Source organism: Kryptolebias marmoratus, linkage group LG5 (genome assembly GCF_001649575.2).
Source record: "Kryptolebias marmoratus isolate JLee-2015 linkage group LG5, ASM164957v2, whole genome shotgun sequence".
NCBI lineage: Eukaryota > Metazoa > Chordata > Actinopteri > Cyprinodontiformes > Rivulidae > Kryptolebias > Kryptolebias marmoratus.
Window position 1 is genome coordinate 10,518,389 of NC_051434.1, and position 25,031 is coordinate 10,543,419.

Sequence of the window (25,031 nt, forward strand, 5' to 3'; positions counted from 1 at the left end):
ATCGCTAGTGTTTTGATTTTGGGTGACAGCTTCTTCCGGGTTTCCGTCCAGTCCAGGCAGCCGACCAATCAGAAAGGAGCCCTGTGTCGCGCATGCTCCGTAGGGTCCTCTTCGTGGCAGCGTTCGGTCTGGTGAAGTGAAGTGAAACAGCCTGTTTAGGCTCTCTGCCGTCAGCAGCAGCATCATCGCACTCCGCCGGGTCTGGTGGCAGCTAGAGGATGGTCCACCGGGGCGTCAGCCGCGGAACCGAATGACAGTCGTGAGACGATGGCCGTCGACGTGCGCAAGTTTCCGAACGCGTAAGTGAACCTTTCGGTGGGGTTTGATGCTGCCCCGCTGCGCTGTCGGCAGTTGAAGCTAACGCGGCGCGCGCTAACGCTCACCGTGCAGCTTCGGTGATAACAGAAAGGTGGTTTGGGTGTTAACGCTTCCCAACGGCTCCACCACATCCTGTCTGGGAATCATAACAACAACAACAATAAAAGGAGAGGGTTTTACAGCGTTTAGGACAACCTATGCTTTCACAGCCGCGTCGCTGTTTAATAAAAAAAAGAAAAGAAAAAGAAAAACCTGCCCTGTGTGTTGAAACAAAGGAGCTTTAAAACCGAGGGGCCGCATGGACAAACACATGCAGGGAGAAGTCGCTGGCTGTTTGTGTTTTTGTGCTCCATTTCACGCTGACACACTTTGGACGATAACCACCCGAGGTCTGACCTGGATATTTAGCCGAAACACGGCGACCTAGCTAATTTTGGTCAAAGTCACACCGTATATTTCTCACACAGCTGCTGCCTTTTTAGACCCCAGCAAGTTTTTTATGTCTCTTTTGGCCAAAAAAGAGACTTGTGTCCCGCAGCAGCCTGGTGGTTCATATTCAGACCGAGCTGATGTGTTTCACCTCACGGCAACTTTTCACTCTCAGAGCGTTTGTTTGTTTAGGACCGGTTTGAAGTGAAAACAAGAGTGGTTTTTTTTTAGTTGAATGTAATGGTGGACATGCTGGAAGGCCGTGTTCCTGTTTGGATTCCTGTTTGTCAGTGAAGTCTTCAGTGAATCATGACTCTTATCTCAGATGGACTTTTGAAACTTTTCAATGATCTAAAGCAGGTTTTATCATCATAATATTGTCTTGACAGGACAGATTGAAAACCTCCTAGAGCTGGAAGTCCTGAAATGACTTCCAGCTATCCACACAGATATTTCATTTGCAGTTTTTGTTAAAACTTTCTTTTAAAAAAAAAAACTACAAGGCTTTATAAAAGTACAGCATTTGTCAAATTGACATTACTGCAAAGGCAAACTTTGTGGATTTTGAACTGCTCACATTCTTTTAACTTACTGTATTTCAGTTTGACTTTTTTATTTCTTATTTTTAGGCCGTATCTTACACTAAATGTGTATCTAATGATGACGGTTTATCTGACTAAACCTCGTTAAATCAAAAGCCCAACATTCCTTGAAGGAATGAGAATCGCCCGTTGCCTTTTTAGAGTTTTAAACTAACGTTAAACCTTGAAAATGACATTATTTAGTACTGTGATATCTCTCATGATCTGTTCGCCCTTGTGGTATGTTCAGTGAATGACTGTACACTACTACCACACCAAATTAACGCCTAATATCTGTAAAAACCACTGAGATGTAGCCTTTTATGTAAAGGTCCGAGGTTGCTTAACCGTGGCAGCCATCTGGAGTTGGGTTGACTTCAAAAGCGAATCAGCTCTGAAAGTTTCATTCAAACTTGCTCAGTGGTTCGGGAGATATTTCGCTAACAGACAGACTCCAATAAATAAACAAACGCAGATCTTGCACGGTAAGTTAGCACTCAGAGTGAAAGTTTGGGAGCGGTCTTGGCTACGACCACACCGAACCTCATCAGTCATAGCCGTGTTTGTGTTTGCAAGGATGGTTTTGCTGTGTCGGCCATCTTAAACAGATCGATTCCAAAGGTCAATCAGCTGCAGATGAACATCCATTCATTACTTTATTAAGATCATTTTAAAACGATCAAAACTGTCAATGCCTTTCTTTAAATCAAAGAAGATAAGCGGTCATTGTCAAATTATTTTCCAGTTTATTTAATAATTTTGACTTGGACATGCAGAGCTGTTGCTGTTAGCAGGAACTCATGTGTTTGGGGTTTTTCAGGAATCATGAAATTATCGTGTGCCTAAAAGAGGGAGAGCATTTGTACGGGCAGATGTCTAAGCTGAGGTTAAATTTGGAAGAAAAGTGAAAGTTCTGGAGACGTCTGAAACTAGTCGTGGGCGTCGATTACACGGGGCTAACCAGACACGCTGTTTTTGTGAGAAAAGGTATCATAATGAGAACACCACCACAACATTAGACTGTTTACAGTCAGTCTGTTGTACAGTGAATCACTGTGGCTGAAAACTGAAGGCAATAAAGCTGCCCACATCTGTGTCCATTTGTCTGCATTGTTAGCAAAATATCTCATGAACTGAGGCACGGATTTTAAGCAAACTCTCATAAAGTAATCACTGGATGTGCATCTATAACTCCATAAGTTTTGGAATCAACCCCATTCAAAATGGCCACCGCAGCTAATCGACCTTAGCCATCTCAGAAACTTTACAGATATTGAGCTTGGTGTGGTAGAAGCTGAGAATCCTCCTAAACTCCTTCTCTGAGCGCTAAATGATTGGGTGAGGTCCGTTTCGACCAGTTTGTCGATAACAAAATATCTCATGAACCTCTGAATGGGTTTTTTAAAACTCTCTCGTGGAAGGTGGCGGGCGACGTGCATTCCTTTCAAGGACTGCGAGGCCTTTTGATTAGCAGGATTAACGGTAATGACAGCGTGGCCAGACAGGAGAGAGCTGAGGAAACAAACGCTCACCATCTCTGGTCACATGTTGTGCATAATCACTGTCTTTATCAATGTGCTCTGCTTCATTTCCTCCTTCATCCTCCCCTCCTCTCCCTCTTACTCACAAACTCTGCCCGTCCCGTCTTAACCGCGCACACAGACACGCACACACACACCATTACATCCACTAATGAGCGGAGTGTGTGAGCAGTGCGTGTGCCTGTGTGCGTATGAGGCCGTTGAGGGTATCATTACAGTCTTCATTCTATGGCCATCTGTCTGGCCTTCACAAAGAGCCCCTTTTTAGGCCAGTTACAGTTGGCCACTGGCTGGTCGGGCTCTGGAACATTTGAATAACGCGGATGGCCGCCCCCCTTGCCTTTTTCTTTTTTTTTTATACTCGCTGACAGGCGGGGAAAATGCACCCTGACAGATGAGAGGTAAGGGGCCGCACAGAAGCTGTTTCCACAGGAGGATTGTAATACCAAATGTTTTAAAAGTTCTGCTCCCGATTCAGCGTGTTTTATTTGTTTGTTTGTTGGGGGGGGGGTTGTTACAGCAGATAATGGGTCAGTCTGTCTGCTTGGCTCTGTTTTGACTGAAATAGTTTCTTTCCAGTTCACTTCACCTCTGCAGATATCCGCAGTCTCCCTGCATCTTATACTAAATAAGGACGGAAAAGTCCGAAGACAGAGAGAGAGAGGGAGAGGGAGAGAACTTCGGAATCCCAGGAATTACAAGTCCTGAACTTGGCAGCGATTGCGCAATTATCTGCTCGTGCCAAATCCCGAGCGTGCGTGCGTCGCTTGGCGGTCAGGTGGGGCTGAAAAGCACAGATTCACTTCTCGGAAGTGAGACACTCGGTGTGTCCAGTTGTAAACCCAGTCCGGACCGAAGGTAGGACTTGTTTCTGTAAATCCACCGACCCGATGAGCAACGGACGCGATTGTAATGTCGAGTTTAGCCGTGGGCCTCGTTTAATCCTCAATATTTTCAGCTAAATTTAGATCGCATTTAGCCCAAGTAGTTTGCTCGTCATAACTTCAAGTGCCTGGGAACACAAACCTGACTAAACATGGCTGATTTACAGCCTGAACTTCTCGTGACCCATTCGAAAGCTGAAACGGGACACATTGGTGGTTTTTAATGACATGAAACAAGACATTACTTAACCTTAAATCCATTTATTAAAGGCTGTGCAACATCTCTGAGACATAATGAATCCATAGAAGAATTAAACAAATGCGAATCATACCAGAGTTTAAGTTTATCTTATGATGAGAAATAAAAATGTTGAGAGTTATGTGCGATCTCATCTGATATTGCAAGGTGTTGTGAATGACTCTCAGCTACTACCATGTCAGATTTTAGCTCAATATCTGTAAAACTGCGTTATAACCATTTTTATGTCGGCTCATGTTGATTAGCTGTGCTGTCCACCTTGAGTTGGGTTGACTCCAAAAAGTTAGTGAGTTGTAGCCGCTCATCTAGAGATTACTTTCTGGAAATTTTAATAAAATCTGACGAGTGGTTCATGAGATATGTTGATAACACGACAAACGAACACGCTCACACAGCCGCAAGCGAAAAATGGTTATCGCCCTTTCGCCTTAGGCAGCAGGCGATAATTAAACAAGGTTTTTCAGATAAAGTACAGGGGGAAAAAAAAACAAGAAACCAGGAGGTGTATAAGCTGTTGCTGGGGGAGCAGGCACAGTTGTGATTCTTCGGTTTAGCTCCTGAGAGGTAAAATAAAACTGCTCCGGCTCGGTGTATTAGTGCTGCTTGGTTTAACACACTCTCAAACCCTCAGTGGCAGGAAAGCATTAAAAGTGTGGAAAACATGCAGAAAACTTCAGAAGAACCACTTCTCCGGGGGTCACGGTGGCCAGCTGTTGGAGTATTGACCGTGCTCTTTATCATCTGACTAACAAATCAATGGCTTGGATATCATTGACCCACTCTTCCAGCTTGGCCTCTTTATAATTATCTCTCTGCCTTTCTAGCGTCTTTCCTCTCTCCATCTTTTTTTTCTTTCATGTCCGGTAAGATAACGTCCTTTCTGCAGCACATCAGATGATCGGTCGATGCATTGATTGATCGCGCCTCTCTCACCCTCATCTTACTTCCTAACTCTCATTTTGTTTTGTTCTCCTTTTCCGTGACTTTTTTCAGTCGTTCTCTTACACTTACTCTGATAAAATCTCCTTTTATTGTATCAGTTTCTTCCAGTAAATCCTCTGTCTTTCTCTCGTTTGTGTACAGGGAGGAAAAGCACAGAGCCATGTTGCTTTAAATTGTGACCTGTGGTGAACGGGGGAGGCAGAAGAAGAAGAGGAGGAGGAGGAGGTGGAAGAGTGAGGCGTAGGCAGGCAAAGAGTGATCTGCCACAGCTCCCAGTAGGTGGCCCCTTTGCGAGCGGGAAGCGATGGGCAACGCGGCCACCAAGTTCCGCAAGGCGCTTGTCAGCGGCGACGAGGCTCTGTCCTGGCAGCTGTACGAGGGCAACCCTCAGTTCAGGGACGGCCTGGACCCAAACGCCTCGTACGGAGAGCAGTACCAGCACAACACACCTCTGCACTATGTATGCCGCCACGCCATGACACGACTGCTCAGGTAAAACACACCTTTTTCTGAGTTTAGTTTTTGCGTTTTGGGGCAGTTATCAAACACAGCACAACACAAGATGGAGTCCAAAACAAATTCCTATTTGTGGACAATAAAGTGTAATGTATCATACAAAGATACTGAGTCAAAATGATTCATAATAACTCAAAATATAATTAGCAGTATATCAAATGTAAGTAAGACATCTTAGGGCAGGGCTCACTTTGGTCCGTCTGCAGTGGCTCTTTGTGGGAAAAAATTATTGATCACAGTTCCAGCACGTTTTGTGGCTTTGGACATTTTATTTAGTGAGCCAAGAGGCAGAAATGGCTCTTTGGATTGTAAAGGCTGCAGACCTCTGTCTAAGGAGGATGCAGTCACATACTAACCAAGGGCATGAAAAAGTTCACCGGTTTAAGTCTGTTGTTAGCTCCTCAGCTGAATTTATTTTTGTCTGATATAAAAATCCAAACTCCGACCTCAGAAACGATCACGGGCTTCCAGTTTTCCAACTACAGCTGTTTCGGTGCTGCTCCAAAGCTGATTTTTAATCGGCCTCTTCCTGGAATATCTTTTTCTCTGTATGGATTTTAGTCCACGCTTTAAAATCTGATCTTGTGTTCGTACCTCTCTGCTTAATGAAAGTGCAGTGCTGAATCCCCACAGTACATCTGTAAATGTATTTTTAGATTTTAATCCACTGCACGGTGCAGTTGGGAGTCTCGCCGCCTTTACATTTGTTCAAAGCAGGTCAACACAACATCACAGCAGCCGCTGGACTGTCAGCAATTTCTGATGAGTAAAACCAGAAAGGAGAGCTGCTATTTCCAGTTTAACCCAAACTAAAGGGGTCAAACGTGAGAACACATGAGGAACAAGACACCAATGTGTCCTTTTTTTTCCCCCTGCATCTCCTGCTGAGATCATTAATCTGCAGGCCATGACCAAGAACAGCTGATTCTGTGACTCAGGATCCTTTATCTCCTCCTCCATTCTTCTCCTCCAGCTCATGCGCTATTTTTCCCATGATTACAAGGATAAAGGGGGGAGGGGGGGATGTCAGAGGAAGCTGCTTGAAAAGGCCAGTCAATTATCCGTGCATGTGCATGCACGCACATGAGCATTTGTGGTTTTATTTATTTATCTTTTTGGTGGGGAGAAACTGTCACTCCACAACTGCTTAATGTCTCAGAGTCTGAGAATATTGCTCAGTGAATCAATCGGAGGTGCTATTTGTGTTCCTTCCTACTGACCTATAATGGGCCGGAGAGGCGTGCTGAATGTGGCGCTCCGCTCCAGATAAGTATCAGAGGAAATGCTTTCTTTGTTCCAGCAGTTCAGTTGGACGGAGACGAAGGGGGAAGAGAAAAAAAAACAACAATCTCAGACAAAATAAAGAAACTATAAGCGGACGCACGTAGGCTGCTCAACGGCGACTCTGTGTTTTTACAAATTATTTTTAAAGCCTGGCTGCTCCGTGCTCGTCTCGTCGTCCCCGTGGGTTGGTTTGGCATGTAATCCCAGGGGATGTGAGAAACCGGAAGCAACAGATGCACCTATTACTGGAAAAATGGGTGTAGTTCAGGAAGCGTAATCCTTCCTCCGTAACAAGTGAGTTGGAGGTCTCAGAAATGTGTAAATAAGCACTCTGACTCACCGGGAGCCATTTATTACTGTTGTTTTAAGAAGCAACACGTAAAGGACATTTCTGTGTCAAGCTCAGCTCTGGTTTATTTGCACGAAATTTAACAGCAATTTGTGCAATTTTTAACACGCTGAAGAGTTTCTGCTGCTCATCCTGCGACATGAAAGGTGACCTCCCGTTCAGCGTTGACTTCTGTGTCTTTATGTGTGAAGAGGCTGGGGGGTGGAGGGGGTATTGGTTTGGAGCTGAGAGAGAATAATTACTGATTATTGCTGTGTGCTGTGATTAGAGCAAAGCTGCAGGGGCTTGTGGCTGACAGGATAAGAGGGTCGAAATGGGGAAATACGTGGGGCTGCAGCTTCTTTTACAGCATCCAAAAATACCACTTTTTTTTTTTTTCAATCAGTCACATCCTGTTATTTTCTTCTTTCACTGAACGTACACTAGAAGTCACTTCATACGCAGCACTGTTCACACTGTGGTGCTGATCTAAAGGAATCAGGTTTTTCTGAGTTGGTTCTGTGGAGCCAGATAACAAACTGATCAGTTTAATGGAGGTCTTGATAGGTAAACAGAATAAAAAATATTTGATAAACAGAACTGCAGCCACATCCTGGCTCCAAGTGCAGCAGGCATATTCATCTGTGTGTGTGTGTGTGTGTGTGTGTGTGTCAGCCAGCATGTCCATTAGATCAGTGATGTTAAGCAGAATGAGTCAATATTCTGCCATATTGCATCTCCTCCCTCCTTCTCCTCTTCCTCCCATCCACCAGTGTTCACTCCCATGTTTAATCATTCTGACATCTCTGCTCTTTTTCTCATCTGCTTCGCTTTTCTACTTTAATATTCATCCGTTTTGTTTCTGTTTTTCTCCTCCCTCCTCTTGTTTCCGTTTCATTTGTTGTCTCCTTTCTTCATCAAATAGGTCCTTCCTGTTCAGCAAAGAGGGAAACCCTAACAAGCGAAACGTTCACAACGAGACGTGCCTCCATGTGCTCTGCCAAGGCCCGCAGATCCTGCTGCTGCCAGAGGGGGCGCTGTCGCCGCGGCTGGCCCGACCGCAGAGGGACGAGCAGCGCCGCGCGGACTGCCTTCAGGTACAAACAGCACGGGCGTCTGCGAAGTGCGGCGCGCACGTTGGAACGTGACAAGTCACCAGCGATCTGTGTGTTCAGATGATCCTGAGCTGGACCGGCGCCAGGCTGGAGGGAGGGCAGTACGAGAAGGCCAACGTCAACGCCACCGATAACCATCACAGCACCTGTCTGCACTACGCTGCTGCTGCAGGCATGAAGAGCTGCGTGGAGGTGAGGCGCAGAGTCAAAGTCACACTCGCATCAAAATAAGTTTCCCTCTGTAACTGATCGGTTTTATCAAAAAACTTCTTGCAGCAGATATATTTGTTTTGTTCCATCGTCACCTACTTTCTTTTCTTTCTTTCTTTGCTTTTAAGACTTATCACAGCTTTGGAATTCGAGGGAACATTTACTTTCTGAACTGAGATCGTTCACTTTTCTTGTTTTATTGACCATAAAACAAGAAAAGTGAACGATCTCTCCCACTTCCAAAAACTCTGTGTTCACACCTTTTTGTGTCAACTTGCTTATCTACCCATTTAGAAACTGCTTGTGTGAATGCTGAGTCAGCATTATCAAAGTGTGCTGTGTTATGACTTTTGCTTTTCAGAGTATTTACCTTTATTTAAAATAAAACCACTCTTAGAAACACATTCAAATTACTTCAGCTCTTTCCAAATATTTGCACTTTTTGAAATTAACTTCACCAAACTTGCTTTATTTTTTATGCTACTTTTAACTTCTGTCTACTATTTTACTAATTTAAGCTACTGGTTTTCTACCTTTAGCTACAGTTTTCTAATGTTTGCTTTAGCATCTGTTTAGCTAATGTTGGCCTTTAAATGTTGTTCTGCTGCTTTTAGTTTTCAGCCCGTGTTCTGCTTATGTTAACCAACAATTCAGTTTTAGCTTCTTCATCTAGTTTTAGCAAAGTCATTCGGACTGCATCTTTCAGAAAATGCAGTGCGAATGATTAAATTGATAGTCCTGTTAAATTCACGGACCTGTTTCTCTTCTGCCCCTCTCTAGCTGCTGATCCAGAGCGAAGCGGACCTTTTCGTGGAGGACGAGGACAAGCTGACGCCGTGCGACCACGCTGAGCGGCACCACCACACCGAGCTGGCTCTCAGCTTGGAGTCTCAGATGGTTTTCTCCTCCGCCTCGCCTCAGCAGTCAAACGGAGACACGCACGGTGAAACCGGCCTGCTGCAGTGCAAGGAGGTGAGGCCGCTGTTAGATCCGAGGTCTCCTGCTGACTGCAGTAGTTTTAAAACTACTATATGTGTCCCAAATGTGCAGAAAGTGGGTGTAAATTGTAAAGTTTTGAAGTTAAGAGCAACAAAGGTCTAAAGTTCAGACTTTTCTCCAGTCATCCTCGTGTTTCAGTGAACTCAGATAAAGTTGCACTAACATCGTTGGCTTCTGCTTTCACTTTTGCGCAATAAAGAACCATGTGAAGGTAAAAAGATGCAAGATGGCGCTTCCTCATACATGTTCATGTACTCGTTCTGTGTTTATAAAGATTCTGGTCTAATTCAAGATCCTAACAGCAGCCATTTTGGAGAATGTTCTGCTCTGTTTGCCTCTCAGTGATTGCATTAGTTTTGGCTCCCCTGCTCATGTCTCTGATTAACACCCTGTTTAAACTGGAGATCATCTGAGTATATTCTTTCATCAAAGGTCACAACTCGGTGGTTTCTACAAGTATAAGTGTGTTCACATGCACACACCGCTCCTCCTTTTCTCCTTGTCTTGTTGAGGGAGCCAGCACAGTTGGAGACCAGCAGCTGCTGCCAACTGATAGCAGTTTGATATTTCTTCCTGCAGCCAAATCTGTGCTAATGCATAATCTCTCTTTTCCACCACCGCAACCACCCCTAACCTGACTGTTCCACTGTTTTCTTTTTTAGTTCTTACATTTTTTTTCTCCCCTGTATCTCTTTTCCCTTTCAGCCTTACGAGGGGCTGAAGCTGCAGGATCTGCGCAGGCTGAAGGACATGCTGATCGTAGAGACGGCAGACATGCTGCAAGCCCCCCTTTTCACTGCTGAGGCCTTGCTTCGAGCACACGGTGTGTGTTTTTTACAGAAATATGACCTTTTTATGTGGTTGTGAAATTAAAATACATGCTCTGCATAAAGTATTTCTTGGTCTTTTCCTTGTCCTACTTTCAGACTGGGACAGAGAAAAGCTTCTCGAAGCCTGGATGTCCGATGCTGAGGGCTGCTGCCAGCGCTCTGGCGTCTCCTTGCCGACCCCGCCACCCAGCGGCTACAACGCCTGGGACACGCTGCCATCTCCCCGCACCCCGAGGACCCCGCGATCCCCCCTGACTCTCACCCTCACTTCCCCCACCGACAGCTGCCTCACACCTGGAGAGGAGGGCCTGGCCACGGTGAGCAGAGGAAGGACTCTGAACTATCACTGCAGGAAAATTAGGTTGAAGTAGGACTGTGCAAGGAGATGAATTGGTGGGTTCGATTTTGATCTGCTCATTTAGGAGGAAAGACAAGAAGAGAGCACCCCCCTAAAGTGGAGAATGACAATATAACTGAAGAGTTAAATGTTGTTAGTCTTGTGTCTGGAAGGTGTTATTCAATATAAGTAACTTCTTTTGGGTTCTTTTCCCCTTCCCTGCAGTGTGGCATCTGTCTCTGCTCCATCTCAGTCTTCGAGGACCCGATTGACATGTCCTGCGGCCACGAGTTCTGCAGATCCTGCTGGGAGGGGTAGGGTCCAGATACCCGTCCGTGTCAGTGTTTGTGTGTGCCGAAGCAGATCCGTTTCACTTCTCCCGTGTCTCTCAGGTTTCTCAACGTAAAGATTCAGGAGGGTGATGCTCACAATATCTTCTGCCCGGCGTACGAGTGCTACCAGTTGGTGCCCGTGCACGTGATCGAGAGTCTGGTGTCCAGAGAAATGGACCAGCGATATCTACAGTTTGATATCAAGGTAGAAACAGAACAAGCAGGTTAATATGTATGAGGTGAAGCTGAAAATCAGCCAATTCTGGTTAGCAGCACAGTTTATTCCTTTTAATGTTTTGGTCATGTTTCTGCTTCTGTTGCACATTTTCTGATGCTCTGCCCGTCTGTTTTCTAACTCTTATTTGTGTCCTTGCCTTGTCTTCTATCCGTCTCACCTCTCTTTGTTCTGCAGGCCTTTGTGGAGAACAATCCATCCATCCGCTGGTGCCCTGTGGCTCGCTGTGAGCGGGCCGTGAGGCTCACCAGACCGGGCCCCGGGGACAATGACCCTCACAGCATCCCACTGCTGCCCTCCCCTGCTGTTGACTGTGGCAAGGGTCACCTGTTCTGCTGGTAAATGTCGTGATTTATGATTTTATAGCCATGGAGATGTTCTTCTGAAGCCCTTTAGATTTTTACAGGTACGTTTCTTTTTTTTTTATTGACAGTAAATGTGTGGGGCAGGTTAATGCTTAAGCTCGCCGTCTTCACTTTCTTCTATCATTTGGATTAGTTAGTTGCTTTTATCTGTGTACCCAGTTCTGTTTATCTCCCTCTGCGTCTGCAGGGAATGCCTTGGCGAGGCCCACGAACCATGTGATTGTCAGATGTGGAGAAACTGGCTCCAGAAAGTCACAGAGATGAAGCCTGAGGAGTGTAAGCATGTCCCTATTTTCTTAGTGTTTCCAGGAAACTTCAGAGTTACTCAGGATCATTTTTAGCGGCACCTCAGTACTTTGGCACAAACAGACTTCCTACCAGGAAGTCTCCAATCTATCTTTTTAACAGCCTGGCAGGTGTTTGCTTAGTAACATTTGCTGATTGTGTGACTGTGAGGCAGGTGTTGGAGCGTGGATATGTTGTTAATGTGTGTTGTCCTCAGTGGCAGGAGTGAGCGAGGCCTACGAGGATGCTGCTAACTGCCTGTGGCTGCTGACCAACTCCAAACCGTGTGCCAACTGCAAGTCGCCCATTCAGAAGAACGAGGGCTGCAACCACATGCAGTGTGCCAAGGTAAACACAGAAAGCTCTGTCCATTCTCTCCCATCAAACACGTTGGAATATAATATATATATATTTACCTTTTAAAAACGATTAAATAAACCCTGCTGTCTTTCTGTCCTTGCAGTGTAAATACGACTTTTGTTGGATCTGTCTTGAGGAGTGGAAGAAGCACAGCTCGTCTACAGGCGGCTACTATCGCTGTACTCGCTACGAGGTCATTCAACAGCTTGAAGAGCAGTCTAAAGAGATGACTGTGGAGGTATAAACACTCACACTCTCACATAATACACACTAATCTCTCTGCACATGCTCAGATAATCACATAAAAGCTATGAATGGTATAGAATGTCTGTATTGTCTTCTCAAAGTACACCTCCTCACGTTTATCCCTGCGAGAGGAACATAATACTCAGTTTAAGCTCATGTTCTGATGCCCCACAGCATTAAATGTACTCACAGACACCAGGAATTTTAAATGAAAGTGGGTCTCCTCTGTTTTATTTCATGTTTTTTTTACAGGCAGAAAAGAAGCACAAAAGTTTCCAGGAACTAGATCGCTTCATGCACTACTACACTCGCTTCAAGAACCATGAACACAGTTACAAGGTATAAAAACATAAAACTTGATGAGGACTCTAAAAGGCTTTTTGAGAAAGACGTTTTGATAATCGATGCGCGTGTGTTCTGTCCGTTAGTTGGAGCAAAAGCTGCTAAAAACCGCTAAAGAGAAGATGGAGCAGCTGAGCCGAGCCTTCATTTGCCGTGAGTCCGAAAGCGTTGCCTCCTCACTCATGAAACACAAGGATCCCGTCTGTGTTACAACACCGGGTTCATCCGTATGTGCGCATCTTTTCTGTTGCAGGTGAGGGCACCCCTCCAGACACGCGTTTCATCGAGGACGGCGTGACCGAGCTGCTGAAGACCAGGCGCATTCTGAAGTGCTCTTACCCGTACGGCTTTTTCCTGCAGCAGGGCAGCACGCAGAAAGAGATATTTGAGCTCATGCAGGTAAACGAACAGCTCTCAACTTTTATCCACAACCTGCTTTGTTCAAGAAATGTGTTGAAACTGCGCTGAACAAATAAATGGACATAAGTAATTTGTTTGGGTTGTCTTTAGCGGAGCAGATCTTTGATTTTCTCCACTGATTTGTTACCCGAAGTTTCTGTTAGTCTGCGAGCAGATGGAAGTCACAGTCTTGTCCTTCTGTGTTCCCAGACCGACCTGGAGATGGTGGTGGAGGATTTGGCCCAGAAGGTCAACCGGCCGTACCTGAGGACGCCGCGCCACAAGATAATCACTGCAGCGCGTCTGGTGCAGCAGAAGAGGCAGGAGTTCCTGGCCTCAGTGGCTCGTGGCGTCGCTCCCAACGACTCTCCTGAGCCGCCACGCAGGAAGTAAACAAAAACTCACTTAGAAGTGATCTTGCTCTTGTTGCTTTTTGTAAGAAATTCAGGATTAACGAACACTGACAGGGACATGAACTAATTATTTGACAGGGTATGGGTATAAATTATAAATATGTAAATCTGTTTCAGTTACCCCGGAGGATCATGGGACTGGGAGTACCTTGGCTTCGCCTCTCCTGAGGTAAAACAAACCCCCTTTTTGTCAAACTACACAGTGAAACACTAACACGTACGTTCTGCTAACCTTTTAGTTGATGCTTTCTAAACCTCAGCCACTTGCTTGTGTGTGAGGTTTTATTAATGCATGACTGCTGCATCTGCTGACGTAGTTTGCTTATGTGTGTTAAGATGGGAAGCCATCACTCTGTGCTGGGAGCCGACGATCACAGAGACAGACAGTCGCAGGTAATGCCCAGTAGCTTCCCGGCGTGTTGTGCAAACGCATGGCGTGAATCCCGTTTCCTGCGCCGAAGTCTGTAAAACTGCTCGTCATAAACTGCCTCACAAGGCAGCTGCAAGCGTAGGTTTTTGTAATAACCCAACTCTAATGCCTCTTTGCAGGATTATGCTGACATCCAGTACCGTCGCAGACACAGACCGCGGCGCAGAGGAGACATGCTGAGTCTGCACAGCCTCAGAAGCAGCAGCAACACGCCGGAGACCAGCAGGAGGAGCGATAACACAGGTCCGGCAGCAGTTTTAACACGCTCCTCCAGTTCTTTTCTAACCAAAAGGCCAAAATGCTTGTGCAGTTTTCATTTATAGATTTTATTAATAGGCCATGAAAAAGATGTCTAATCCTGAAAAAGATGTCTAATCCAGTTTTCTTTTGTGCCTCTATTAATAACTCTGACTTGGCGCTGCATCAGACAGCCAGCAAATGGGATTTTACTTTATTGCTCCATCAATTTGGTCCGATCAAAGCTCACGGACACTTTGATCACTTGGATCAATTTATAATCAAGCCACTCAAAGGGAGCCAGGTTTTATTGTGATATTTTCTGTTTCAGAGGGCACCGAGAGGAGCGAGGGTCGCAGGAGAGCGCTGGGCTCCCTCGACGAAGATGACCCCAACATCCTGCTCGCCATCCAGCTGTCGCTCCAGGAGTCCCGCAGAGAGCGGAGCCTGGAGGGGGGGCTGGAGTTGGACCGAGGGGAGGAGAGGAGGCCCGATCCTGGAGGAGATCTGGCCGAGGTGGCTTTGCACTCGCTCAATGCCGAGGATCCTCCAGGAGCCAGGGGCTTCCCCAATTCTCTCCTGGATCCTCCTCTCCCCCCAAACCGGACAGATTCCACCTCGCAGCCATCCATATCCAGCTCCCTCCCCCTCCCGCCCCCTCCTCCCTCCCTCAGCACAGAGCTGCTGGAGCTGGGAGACAGCCTTATGAAACTGGGGAACATATCGACCTCATACGACCTGGACACACGCCACACGTACAGCCATAGTGCACTGACCGCTCCTTACACCACTGAACCTGCCTACAGCGACTGCAGCCATAGACCCGACCAGAACGCACGAACTTCTCCATATGTTCTCGAACACATCACGGATCCTCGTTATGATGGCAAAGAGCAGAGCTACTGCCACTCCTCTGCTTATTCAGCCGAGTCCGACCGCACTGCCTCCTGCCCACTTGAACGCACCCAGAACATCGCACCTCCCGGCTCGTATAACCGGGAACACACACCCGTGTACGACAGCACCCCCAAACCAGACTGCTCTTACCACCCCTGCCCTGAGCGCAGCAGCTCTTACACCGCAGAGCGCCCTGCCACCTATGCTCTACAGCACCCACCGAGGTCCGAATCCAAACCGCCTGTCCAGTTGTGCCTCCCGTCACCAGAACTCGAGCCGGAGCTGCTGCTTTCCCCGGTCATTCCACCGGGAGGCCCTTTCACCCCCAGCGACCCTCAGAGTCTGGAGACTTTGGATCCCACGGCTAGCGCTCAGCTGCTGGACAACATCATGGCCTGGTTTAACAACAACATCAACCCCCAGAACAACCCCCAGAACCTGTCTCTCATCCCCTCGCCGCCTACCACAGAAACGGACTCCTCCCCCGACACACACACTGAGGCCGAGGCTGGGAGCCACACCTCCAGGGATCTGATCCCCGTCCCCATCTGGCAGCCCCAGGAGGGCGAGCCAGAAGAAGACCGGGGGGCGGTTACTACCCTGGCAGGTGCTGCAGGTGCCGAGGGCCTGGAGAGCTCTCTGAAGGCGGGGAGCAGAGACACTGGCGAGGACGGTGTGGACGCAGGGTGTGTGCCTGAGCTGTCGCTGGACGAAGTTCACACACACCCGGGTCCCGCAGAGACAGACTTAGACGCCGTCCTTCAGTTAGAGGACGGGTCGCCTGAGGAGTGGGAGGAGCAGGAACACTTGGTGTGACGCCGACGGAACGACGGCTGAACAAAGTGCAGGAAAGATGAAAACTAAAGTTAAAGACAGGGCTGAGTGTTTACTGTATGTATCATTCTGTATCTAAAGCCGACAGAGAAATCTGCACACTCTGTCCAGTAAACATGATGTCACATAGTTTGATTATTTTAAGTGCTTTTTGTCTGCTTTAGAAACAGACGAGTTCTTTAAAACTGAGTGTTTAAAACTGGTTCCATCAACAGAAAGTTATTGATATCATAACTTGAGATGCCTCATGGTTGATTTAATTTATTCTCCTCACTCGTGTATTTATCTTCTCAGCTTGTTAGGGTTGAAAGTTTTGGTGCTGATATCCAAACTTGCCTCGTACCAGAACACTTGATTGGCACATTGACCCAAACGCGAGGCCGATCAGAGCTCCAGGACCCAAGAAGAAGAAGAAGAAAACGAGACGATCGCTGTAACCTCGGAGCCTGTTGAGCGTGCTGTACAATCAGAGGGCCTCATTCTGGACACTGTGCCTGTTTCGTTAGTGCCAACACTACTGATCACTAAAACTTAAAGGTTTACAGCGTGCTGAAATGATTCATCTAAGAGTGGAAAGTGTGTGTTTCCTTTGTTTGTTTTTGCTCAGACATTTCAGTAGAGTCAGGGCTTGTTTAATTGGTGGTTTTTGCTGCTGCTTCTTTCTAAATGCTCAGAGGTGACCATCTGTAGAGCAGCATTTACCTCTCTTTAGCTTTTAATTGTGCAAAACTCTTAACACAGTTTGTGAAGGAGAAAATAACAAACAGACACGTGGAGGAAAAACATTATCGCCTCTCACCTTTAGCGGCGGGCGATCGTCTTTTCCACAAATTTAAAGATTATTCCTCAGAAAAATGCAGCTTAAGCCTAAAACTGTACTCAGAACTCTATTCAGTCATAATAAAACAGTAACTTTTATTTATCGAGCACTTTTAACAGGACGAGTTTCAGGTAAATCAAATAAAAAAATAAAAACGTTTTAATCACAAGTTTCATCATCAGCACGTTGAGGCATTAAATCAGTTTTCACACTACTGTTACGGTCGATACATAGCTCTATTTTCTGAAAAACTAAATGTATAGAATACTCGCAGATGGATTTGTTTATTTGTATATTAAGTTATAAAAGGTTAGGCCTCAGAATATACAACGGCAGTCTGTTCGGCTGCTCGGGTTAACAGTTTTGCACATTAAATCGAAGACAAAGATTTAGATAAAATACTCTAAATCGTACCAGATTTGGGGTTTGGTTTAACACGGTGGATCGTATCCGGTTCATTGTGGTGTTATTGACGGGATGTTAGCTGGGAATTCACTGTAGTTTATATTCTTTTATCCCTCACTGTAGAGACGATCTCCCTTCAAGTTGAGACCAGAGGTTTGTGGTCTGTGTGCCTTTTTGTTTTTGTTTTTCTTTTCTTTTCCTATTTGTTAATATTTATTAAAGTTTTTTTTTTAACACGTCAAAGTCTGAAAGATGATTGAGAACGTAGTTTTATTACCGCTTCTGAAGGAAGTTTCACTCAGTAATGAACAACCAGCTCATCTGAACGTTCAGATTTTAGTCAACCTTTGATTTTTATGAGGATCTCAGTGTGTTATTCCTCGGGTTGGCGCTCACTCAGGCTCAAATTTCAAATCTTTATGCCCCGCTATAACATTTACAGGAGAATAAAACACTGCCTGCTGTGGTGAGAAATCATTTGGTGCTTTTGGACACTGATGTGTTTAGGTGTTTTAATTAAACTTATGGCTCAGAGCTCGGATACAGGTGAAATGTCTCCCTCTAGTGGAGAACTGTTGCTTTTACCATTAATAGTTTGCGCTTTAAGAGAGATTTGAAGTGATTTACCCTAAAATGTACACTTTTTCCTCTTTATTTAAAAAAGTTAATTTGTTGTTGTTGTTTTTTTTACATAGAGCAGCAACAGAAGCACTGGGTTTGGAGTCTTTCTTTTGCACCAGCATATCGTTAATGAGCTGCTCTGATGAAGTGCTGACCGGGCAACACATGGAGGATTTATTTTTTCACTTATTTACAATCAGGAGTGGTCTGATCATGTTGATTTATTGTCCTGTGCCATTTCGGGGCTCCATAGATTTTTTTTTTTTAATGATTCACTGCTCTCATCCAATTAAAACAAAAAAAAAACTCTCATTGGTTATACTTGATACATTCCCAGCTGGTTTCAAGAAAAGGTTTGATGTGGGGACAAATCTATGGAAAATGAAAGCATCAGTGCAGAGTTTACTCAATAAAAAACTGAAAACTTATTGCTTTGTGTTGATTTTTTTCTATTAAAACCTCTAACTGGTCACCATATCGAAGAAGATTATGTTAGTTTGTGCAGCATTCTGTAAACAATGCTGACATTTTACCATAAATGTTAATCTAATAAGATACTTTGCAAAAGTCTTAAGTCATTCTTTATTTTATTTATTTATTTCCTACAAAAAGAGTGAATTTTGTAGCTTTCTAAAGTGCTCTTGAGCAGTATGCCTCCAGTCTTTGTGAGGTTATTTTTTAAAGTTTATCTTTGGACATACGCTGCCTCTTTCCATTTGTTTTCAGTCCTCGTTCTTTATAATTTTTACAATTATCAGAGGAATGTTTTGTTAAATCTCTTAATGCTACCAACCTATAAATCATTCAGGCATAAAACGAGGATGAACCAGGAACTCCATTATGTTGCAAATATGAAAAGTGCCAAAATAAACAGTTTACCTGGTGTGAGAAACTACTTCTGGGGAGGCCATAGCAAAGTAATTCCAAGAGCTTTTAAACGTAATCAGAAATGGTGTTAATTTAAAAGGGACTGGCAAAAAGTAACTCTTAAGAAAAGAAAACGGATAAAGATATAACAATAACTGGAAGTCAATCAGTAGCAAGAAATGATGGATCTAAATTAGATCTTTGTTTTTCTGAATAGAGGTAAAGTGATGTGATCTTAATAAATATTGACCCCCAAGCCTGCCAGTGACGTACAAACATGTTATCATTATTAATGTTGCCTATAAACTGTATTTCAGTTGTATTTTGCATGCATCATTACATTTATGTACCAATTTTCTAATTTTCCTGCAACAAAATTAATACATAACTTAATTACTACAATTATAATAGATGTATCCTAGCAGGTTTGTGTTGGGGCTTTTGTAAATTCATCGCTCCGCCAGTAGGCGGCGGTAGAGACATTTTTTTCGTTGTCGCGTTTTACTGACGTAACGACCCGAACGTTTCTGAATCAACAGCGGCCTAGTGTTTTCCACTTAACCGCTGCAATTTTTTTTCTCATCAGTGGAGGATTTCTCTCTGCTGTTTGTCGCCACCATGAAACTAGTCAGGTAAGAGGCAGCGAGAGGCCGCCGTTTATCCGGCCAGGGAACTTGAGATGATAAAATCGAAGCGACGCGGACAGATGGATTGAGATTACGTGAGACGGCGATGAGGCGGGAAGCGAAATGAATGGAAACCGAGCGATCATGGCGACTCGTTTGGTCGTTTTGTTTCATTTGTTCAGTTCTAATTTCCATAGCCACAAGTACAAGTGCAAATTAATCTTATAATACGCTTGAAGCTAACTCAGCCCGCTCTAACATTACCTTTGCTCTCTTAACTTTAAATTGTCCCGGTGATAGGGTTAGCTTAGCAGGGGTTAGCATAACATGTTAAATATTTGCTTCTTTTCATTCGTTTACATGTAATGATTAAACCGAGCAAATTCAGAGTATTGTTGGTTTTACGGTAAGGAGGGGTAACATCCAGCAGCCAACAATGGCTAACTTGCTAATGCTAAGTGAGTTTCTGCTACAACAATCCTAAACTAATGAAGTGTGTCCGATGATGCCCGCAGGTTTTTGATGAAGCTCAGCCATGAGACTGTCACCATCGAACTGAAGAATGGCACCCAGGTTCATGGCACCATCACAGGTAAGAACCAGGTAGTTTTAAGGAGCTCCTGTTGTTTGGGAGGGGGGACAGCATCACACCAAACCAGAGCAGTAGACCTTTAAAGTCAGTATAAAGTCAATGTTTTTGTTTGCATGAGCAGAAAACACAAATATCTCCTCTTAAATATTAGCCCAGGATTTAACCAGTGCTTAAAAAACATTATAGAGCAAAGCACATCTTTGTTTCCACCTCTGTCCTGGAATGTTACTCTCATATTATCCTGTAACTCTGAAGCTGCCACATCTAAAAGCAGACATTGCAGTAAACATCATCACGTTAAGTGATGTTCTCTGCAGCAGTATGAACTGAAATAATTTGATTTGTGGCCTTTAAATGTTCAAATACCAAGCTAACTAAAATACTAAAGCTTACCTGCCAGAAAGAGTAAAACAGAAAGATTCATGATTAAATAGAAACACGTGGAGGGGGGAAATCAGTTGTTGTTCAGCTTTCTGCAGCAAAGCATCGTCTGCTGGGTGGGACTCTTGTTCATTTTCATCCCTCTTGTCTTCGCAGGTGTCGACGTGAGCATGAACACCCACCTGAAGGCAGTGAAAATGACCCTGAAGAACAGGGAGCCCACTCAGCTGGAGTCTCTGAGTATCCGTGGCAACAACATCCGCTACTTCATCCTGCCAGACAGCCTCCCTCTGGACACACTGCTGGTCGACATCGAGCCGAAGATCAAGTCCAAGAAGAGAGAAGCAGGTGAGAAATGCTGATAAATCTGCATCCTGTTATCGAAGATTTAGATTCAAGTTTTAACTGCCTGACATTTAACAGACCCGTGTATCCATGGTAACCATCTTTTTCCCATTTCGCTCATTTTGTGAGTGTTGATGCTGACTTGGTCTAAATATAAAGTATTTTTTTCTTCAGAAGACACTCTTACATCTGTGCTGTCAGGGCTAAAAGCAGAAATTCTGATCACATCTGAAAGTTTGTGGATAAATTAGTTTGTTTAGGCGCGTGTTTGTGGGCTTGTCATGATTATGTAATTCTGCAGGTCCTTAATTTTTGGTTCCACAGCAGCACTTTATTATTTTAGAGGAAATAAGGGATTCAGAAGCAACTGGGTTTGTTTCCTCTGTTCTCAGTGGCCGGACGGGGACGAGGCAGAGGAAGAGGACGCGGGAGAGGACGGGGACGAGGACGAGGTGGACCACGAAGATGATCACCAGACTCTTCGGTTTCTTTTCAACACCCAGCTGTTTGTACAGGATTTCTTTTTTTTTTTAACCTTCTAAGAGGAAACGATTTGTGAATTTCTGTGTGCTTTTTAGTTAATTGATTCCCCCCCCCTTTTTTTTGTACATTAAACGCCTTGGTGAAAGGACACACTTGACTCGGTGCGTTATTGAGTCCCACTCTGTTTTTCCAGTATAATGTTAAATAAAAAGTCTGCACAAAAACTAGCATTACTTCATTTATTTAAAGTCAAATTTATTTATACAGCACTTTTCAGCAACAAGGCAATACAAAGTGCTTTACAACATAAAAACAAAAATACAGTCATTTTGAAAACACAACATCTAAAATATGAGCTAAGATAATCTAGATGAAATCATGAATCTAAACATTTACAACCTGAGACTAAATAAGACAAAAGTACAGTAAAATTGATCTAAAACAAGTTGTACTAAAGATAAACTGAGGAAAACCTCAAACCCTAACAAGGTGAAAAGTAGGACAGGTTAAAATGGTCAAAAAAAAAAGCTCAGTTCATATGTAATGCATTTAGTGAGCTGTAGTTTATTTACTCATTTAAAGCTAAAACAAGTCTAAAAACCAAACCTATAGACAGGGTTCTAATGTTGCCTGTACCGTCGCAATATTTAGAAACAATAGTTATTAAACAAATCCTTTGGCTGTTGAATTTGATTAAAGCTATAATTATTTTTTTAAAACAATTTCAAATGTAATTAACCAGCAGCAGAGTAAATTAAACTGAGGGTGATCTTCCGCCACCTGCCGCCAGGTGTCGCAGTTGGGAGAAGGCTCTTAAACTCAGCGCTGTTAAAGGACACCCGGCTTTTTCCCTGAACACAAATCGTTAGCTCTTGGCAAACATTAAATATTTTTTATGAAGCTAATTTGTATTAATTACACCTAATTTAAAGTCAAAATGACTGCTGAAGGCGGTGGTCGCTTCATGTATTTCGCCTTCGGGAGCAACTTGTTAAAGGAGCGGCTGCAGCTGGCGAATCCGTCGGCGACGTTCTTCTCTACGGGTCGGCTAAAGGTTTGTGTTAAAACCATACACGTCTTTATGATGTCTGTGGTTAAATCCGCCCCGTTTTATGGCGTCCGCATCCAGCAGCCTCGTTGAATTAATCCCCGGTGTAAATTAGGAGCAGCTGCGGGTTTCTGGCTGCTGATATTCGGGATGAGGGCAGGTGTTGCGCCGGAAAATGTAGCCCTGGATGTCGCGGAAGCTAAGGGGGGCAAATGAAGTCCTGGTTTTCAGAGCGGTTCGGGACAAATACCTGAAATTATTTTAGTTGTGATACTCATGTGGCCGGCAGAAACTTCAATCTGTCACCTTTTGAATTTCGCTGGTTTAAAATAATATTTAGCTTTAAATGGCAGGTGTCACCTTTTTCGGCACAACACCTTCCAGGATGGCACAAAAGGACCCCGTCAGCCTTTTAAAGTTAAAGGAGTCTAAACTACAGAGTGATTATTAGAGACAACACTGTCTATTAGCAAAGTATCTCATGAACTGGTGAAACCTCCAACTAGTTAACTTTTTGGTGTCAGCTCCATCCAAGATGGCCACCATAGCTAACTGATCTTAGCCAACACAAACATGGCTAAAACTTAGTCAAATTTACAGATGCAGAGGTAAAATTTGATGTGGTAGCAGCTGAGAATCATCCTCAACACATACTCTGATCTGTGCTAACTCATCTTGAAATATTGCATGAAACTGCACATTTACAGGAGTTTACCAAAATGGTTTTAATTCTGTTCCTTCTTATAAGATGATCTTAGTTTTATCAATGGGCTAAAGGTGGCGGGCAATATGCATTTCAGCCTTTAACTTGTAATAAGATTGATTTTCCATGTGTGCAGCAACAGTAGTATCCATTATGTCCTTTAAATCTGAAAAAACCTTGGCTTCGTCACTATTTGAGCTAGTTTTCTATAACATCCCTCTGGCTTATGAGGATGTTTTGTCGCCCCGCTTGATGAGCCAGCTGTAACAACACGGCCACCCCTGTGGTCTGATCATGTTGGGACCGAACGTAAACGCTCAGGGGTTCTTGTTGAAATCACAAACAGACCGCCGTCCCCTTCATCCCATCAGAGAACCGGCTCCTTCAGCTTACCCCGTCTCTAGTGTTTTCCTTGTTTGCAGGACTACAGGCTGAAGTTTGGCCTGTGGGGCGAAAACGTGGAATGCCAGTGGCACGGAGGAGTGGCCACCATTGAATTCTGTCCGGACTCTGAGGTGTGGGGCGTGATCTGGACTTTGAGCAACGACGACTTTGAGAACCTAGACAAGTGAGACGCTCACAGACGCACACGTGTTACGTTTATCAATAAAACGAGCGCAACTTTAACCCTGTTCGTTGTCTCCAAGCCAAGAAGGTGTGAACACCGGTCAATACTCTCCGCTGGAGGTCTCCGTGGAGATGGAGAGAGGCACGATGCTCTGCAGGACTTATCACATGAACAACTTCCACACCTGCCTTCCTTCTCCTCAGTACAAACAGGTGTCAGCTCGTCAGCCGCTCTCCACCTGACCTGCAGCACAACCCCAGGTCTGACAAAGTTGGAACGTTGTGGAAAATGAAAATATAAACCGAATGCAATGATTTGTAAATCTCATAAAACCCATGTTGTATTCACAATGGAACACAGGAATCATAACAGATGTTTAAACTAAGAAATTGTACCTTTTTAAGAAAAGAATGAGGTAAGTTCGAATTTGATGGCCAAAACACATCTTTAAAAAAGTTGGGACAGAGGAAAGAAAAGGCTGTTAAAGTGAGTGGTACAAATAAGAAACAGCTGGAGCAACTAATTAGGTTAATTAGCCACAAGTCAGTAAAAGGACCGGGTATAAAAAGAGCATTTTAGAGAGGCTGAATCTGTTATAAGTATAGATGGGCAGAGGTTCATAATCAGTGCAGAACAGTATATACAGGTTTTAGAACAACATACTCATTCAGATAACTTTTTCTTTCAGGGAAGGTTTTGTGTATTTCAGGACAATGTTAAACCTCATGCAGCAGCAGCAGCATGGCTCACTGTAGAACAATCCAGGAGCTGAACTGACCTGCCTGCAGTCCAGAGCTCTCAGCAGCTGAAAACATTTGACCCATCACGAAACAAAACAAAATCCAGCAAAGACCCGGGACTGTAGAACAGCTAGAATCCTCCATCAGAGAAGAATGGGACAATAATCCCTCCAAAACCTCCAGCAGCTGCTCTCCTCGGGTCCTGTTTGTTCACAGACTGGTGTTAAAAGAGGAAGCGATGCTTCACAGAGGGAAACATGGAGCTGTTTTAATGCCATCAAATTAAAAATTACCTTTTTTATTCCTTAAAATGGTACAATTATTTAGTTTAAACATTTCATTTGTTTACCACATTCCATTATGAATAAAATATGATCTTATATTTGCAAATCATTCATTGTTTTTTACATTTCACACAACCCAACTTTGTCAGAATTGGGGTTGTATGAATCACTGATTACCTTTTTAACTAAGCCAGTATTTTGTGACAGTATTCACTTGCGTGGCTGTCTTTGTGTTTTTCAAAATAAAGGTGATCTGCATGGGTGCCAAGCAGAACGAGCTCCCGAAGGAGTACCTGATGAAGCTGGAGGCCATTCAGACCAACAACTACAGCGGGCCGTCGATCCTTGATCAAATCAGACTGCCATGAAGGAGCGCGAACGGCTGAACAAATCAGATATCAACAAATACGGACCGGACGTTTTGAGCAAACAAAAACAAGGACGTGTGTTTGCTGGTTTTACAAAGACGGCTGATCAAAATACTTGAACGGGACTGTTTCAGGAATTTTAAAAATGCTTTTTTAAAAATGAAATAAATTAATAAAAATTAATAATTTATGTAAAAGGAAACCATTTTATTTTTTTACAGCACAGTGGCAT

At 44.2% G+C, this 25,031-nt stretch overlaps 3 protein-coding genes across 7 annotated transcripts; all 3 read left to right on the forward strand.

The window, feature by feature from the left end:
- Positions 1-115: 115 nt before the first annotated feature.
- Positions 116-18,222, forward strand: LOC108240802 (ankyrin repeat and IBR domain-containing protein 1). 3 transcript variants are annotated; one of them, XM_017424576.3, is made up of 21 exons: positions 116-299; positions 5,096-5,446; positions 8,008-8,179; positions 8,258-8,389; positions 9,188-9,379; positions 10,112-10,229; positions 10,333-10,553; positions 10,799-10,887; positions 10,966-11,110; positions 11,318-11,478; positions 11,693-11,781; positions 12,008-12,138; positions 12,254-12,388; positions 12,649-12,735; positions 12,825-12,891; positions 12,992-13,137; positions 13,348-13,526; positions 13,668-13,719; positions 13,887-13,943; positions 14,100-14,223; positions 14,549-15,930. In XM_017424576.3, exons 2-21 carry the CDS (start codon positions 5,259-5,261, stop codon positions 15,928-15,930), a joined length of 3,867 nt encoding a protein of 1,288 aa, XP_017280065.1. In that variant the 5' UTR covers positions 116-299; positions 5,096-5,258. The 3 variants fall into 3 exon arrangements, with proteins under 3 accessions (XP_017280065.1, XP_037831497.1, XP_037831498.1); XM_037975569.1 differs by lacking the exon at positions 116-299 and having other exon boundaries at positions 5,259-5,446; positions 14,549-18,222; XM_037975570.1 differs by lacking the exons at positions 116-299; positions 13,887-13,943 and having other exon boundaries at positions 5,259-5,446; positions 14,549-18,222.
- A 937-nt stretch (positions 18,223-19,159) lies between these two features.
- On the forward strand, positions 19,160-21,238 carry snrpd1 (small nuclear ribonucleoprotein D1 polypeptide). The gene is made up of 4 exons (XM_017424626.3): positions 19,160-19,293; positions 19,803-19,879; positions 20,417-20,608; positions 20,998-21,238. The coding sequence occupies exons 1-4, from the start codon at positions 19,280-19,282 to the stop codon at positions 21,072-21,074; spliced, it is 360 nt and encodes a 119-aa protein (XP_017280115.1). The 5' UTR covers positions 19,160-19,279; the 3' UTR covers positions 21,075-21,238.
- Positions 21,239-21,906: 668 nt separating this feature from the next.
- On the forward strand, positions 21,907-24,996 carry ggcta (gamma-glutamylcyclotransferase a). Of its 3 annotated transcripts, none has more exons than XM_017424597.3 (4): positions 21,907-22,142; positions 23,244-23,407; positions 23,487-23,619; positions 24,680-24,996. In XM_017424597.3, exons 1-4 carry the CDS (start codon positions 22,026-22,028, stop codon positions 24,797-24,799), a joined length of 534 nt encoding a protein of 177 aa, XP_017280086.1. In that variant the 5' UTR covers positions 21,907-22,025; the 3' UTR covers positions 24,800-24,996. The 3 variants fall into 3 exon arrangements, with proteins under 3 accessions (XP_017280086.1, XP_017280095.1, XP_017280103.1); XM_017424606.3 differs by having other exon boundaries at positions 23,262-23,407; XM_017424614.3 differs by having other exon boundaries at positions 23,487-23,667; positions 24,680-24,816.
- Positions 24,997-25,031: the final 35 nt, after the last annotated feature.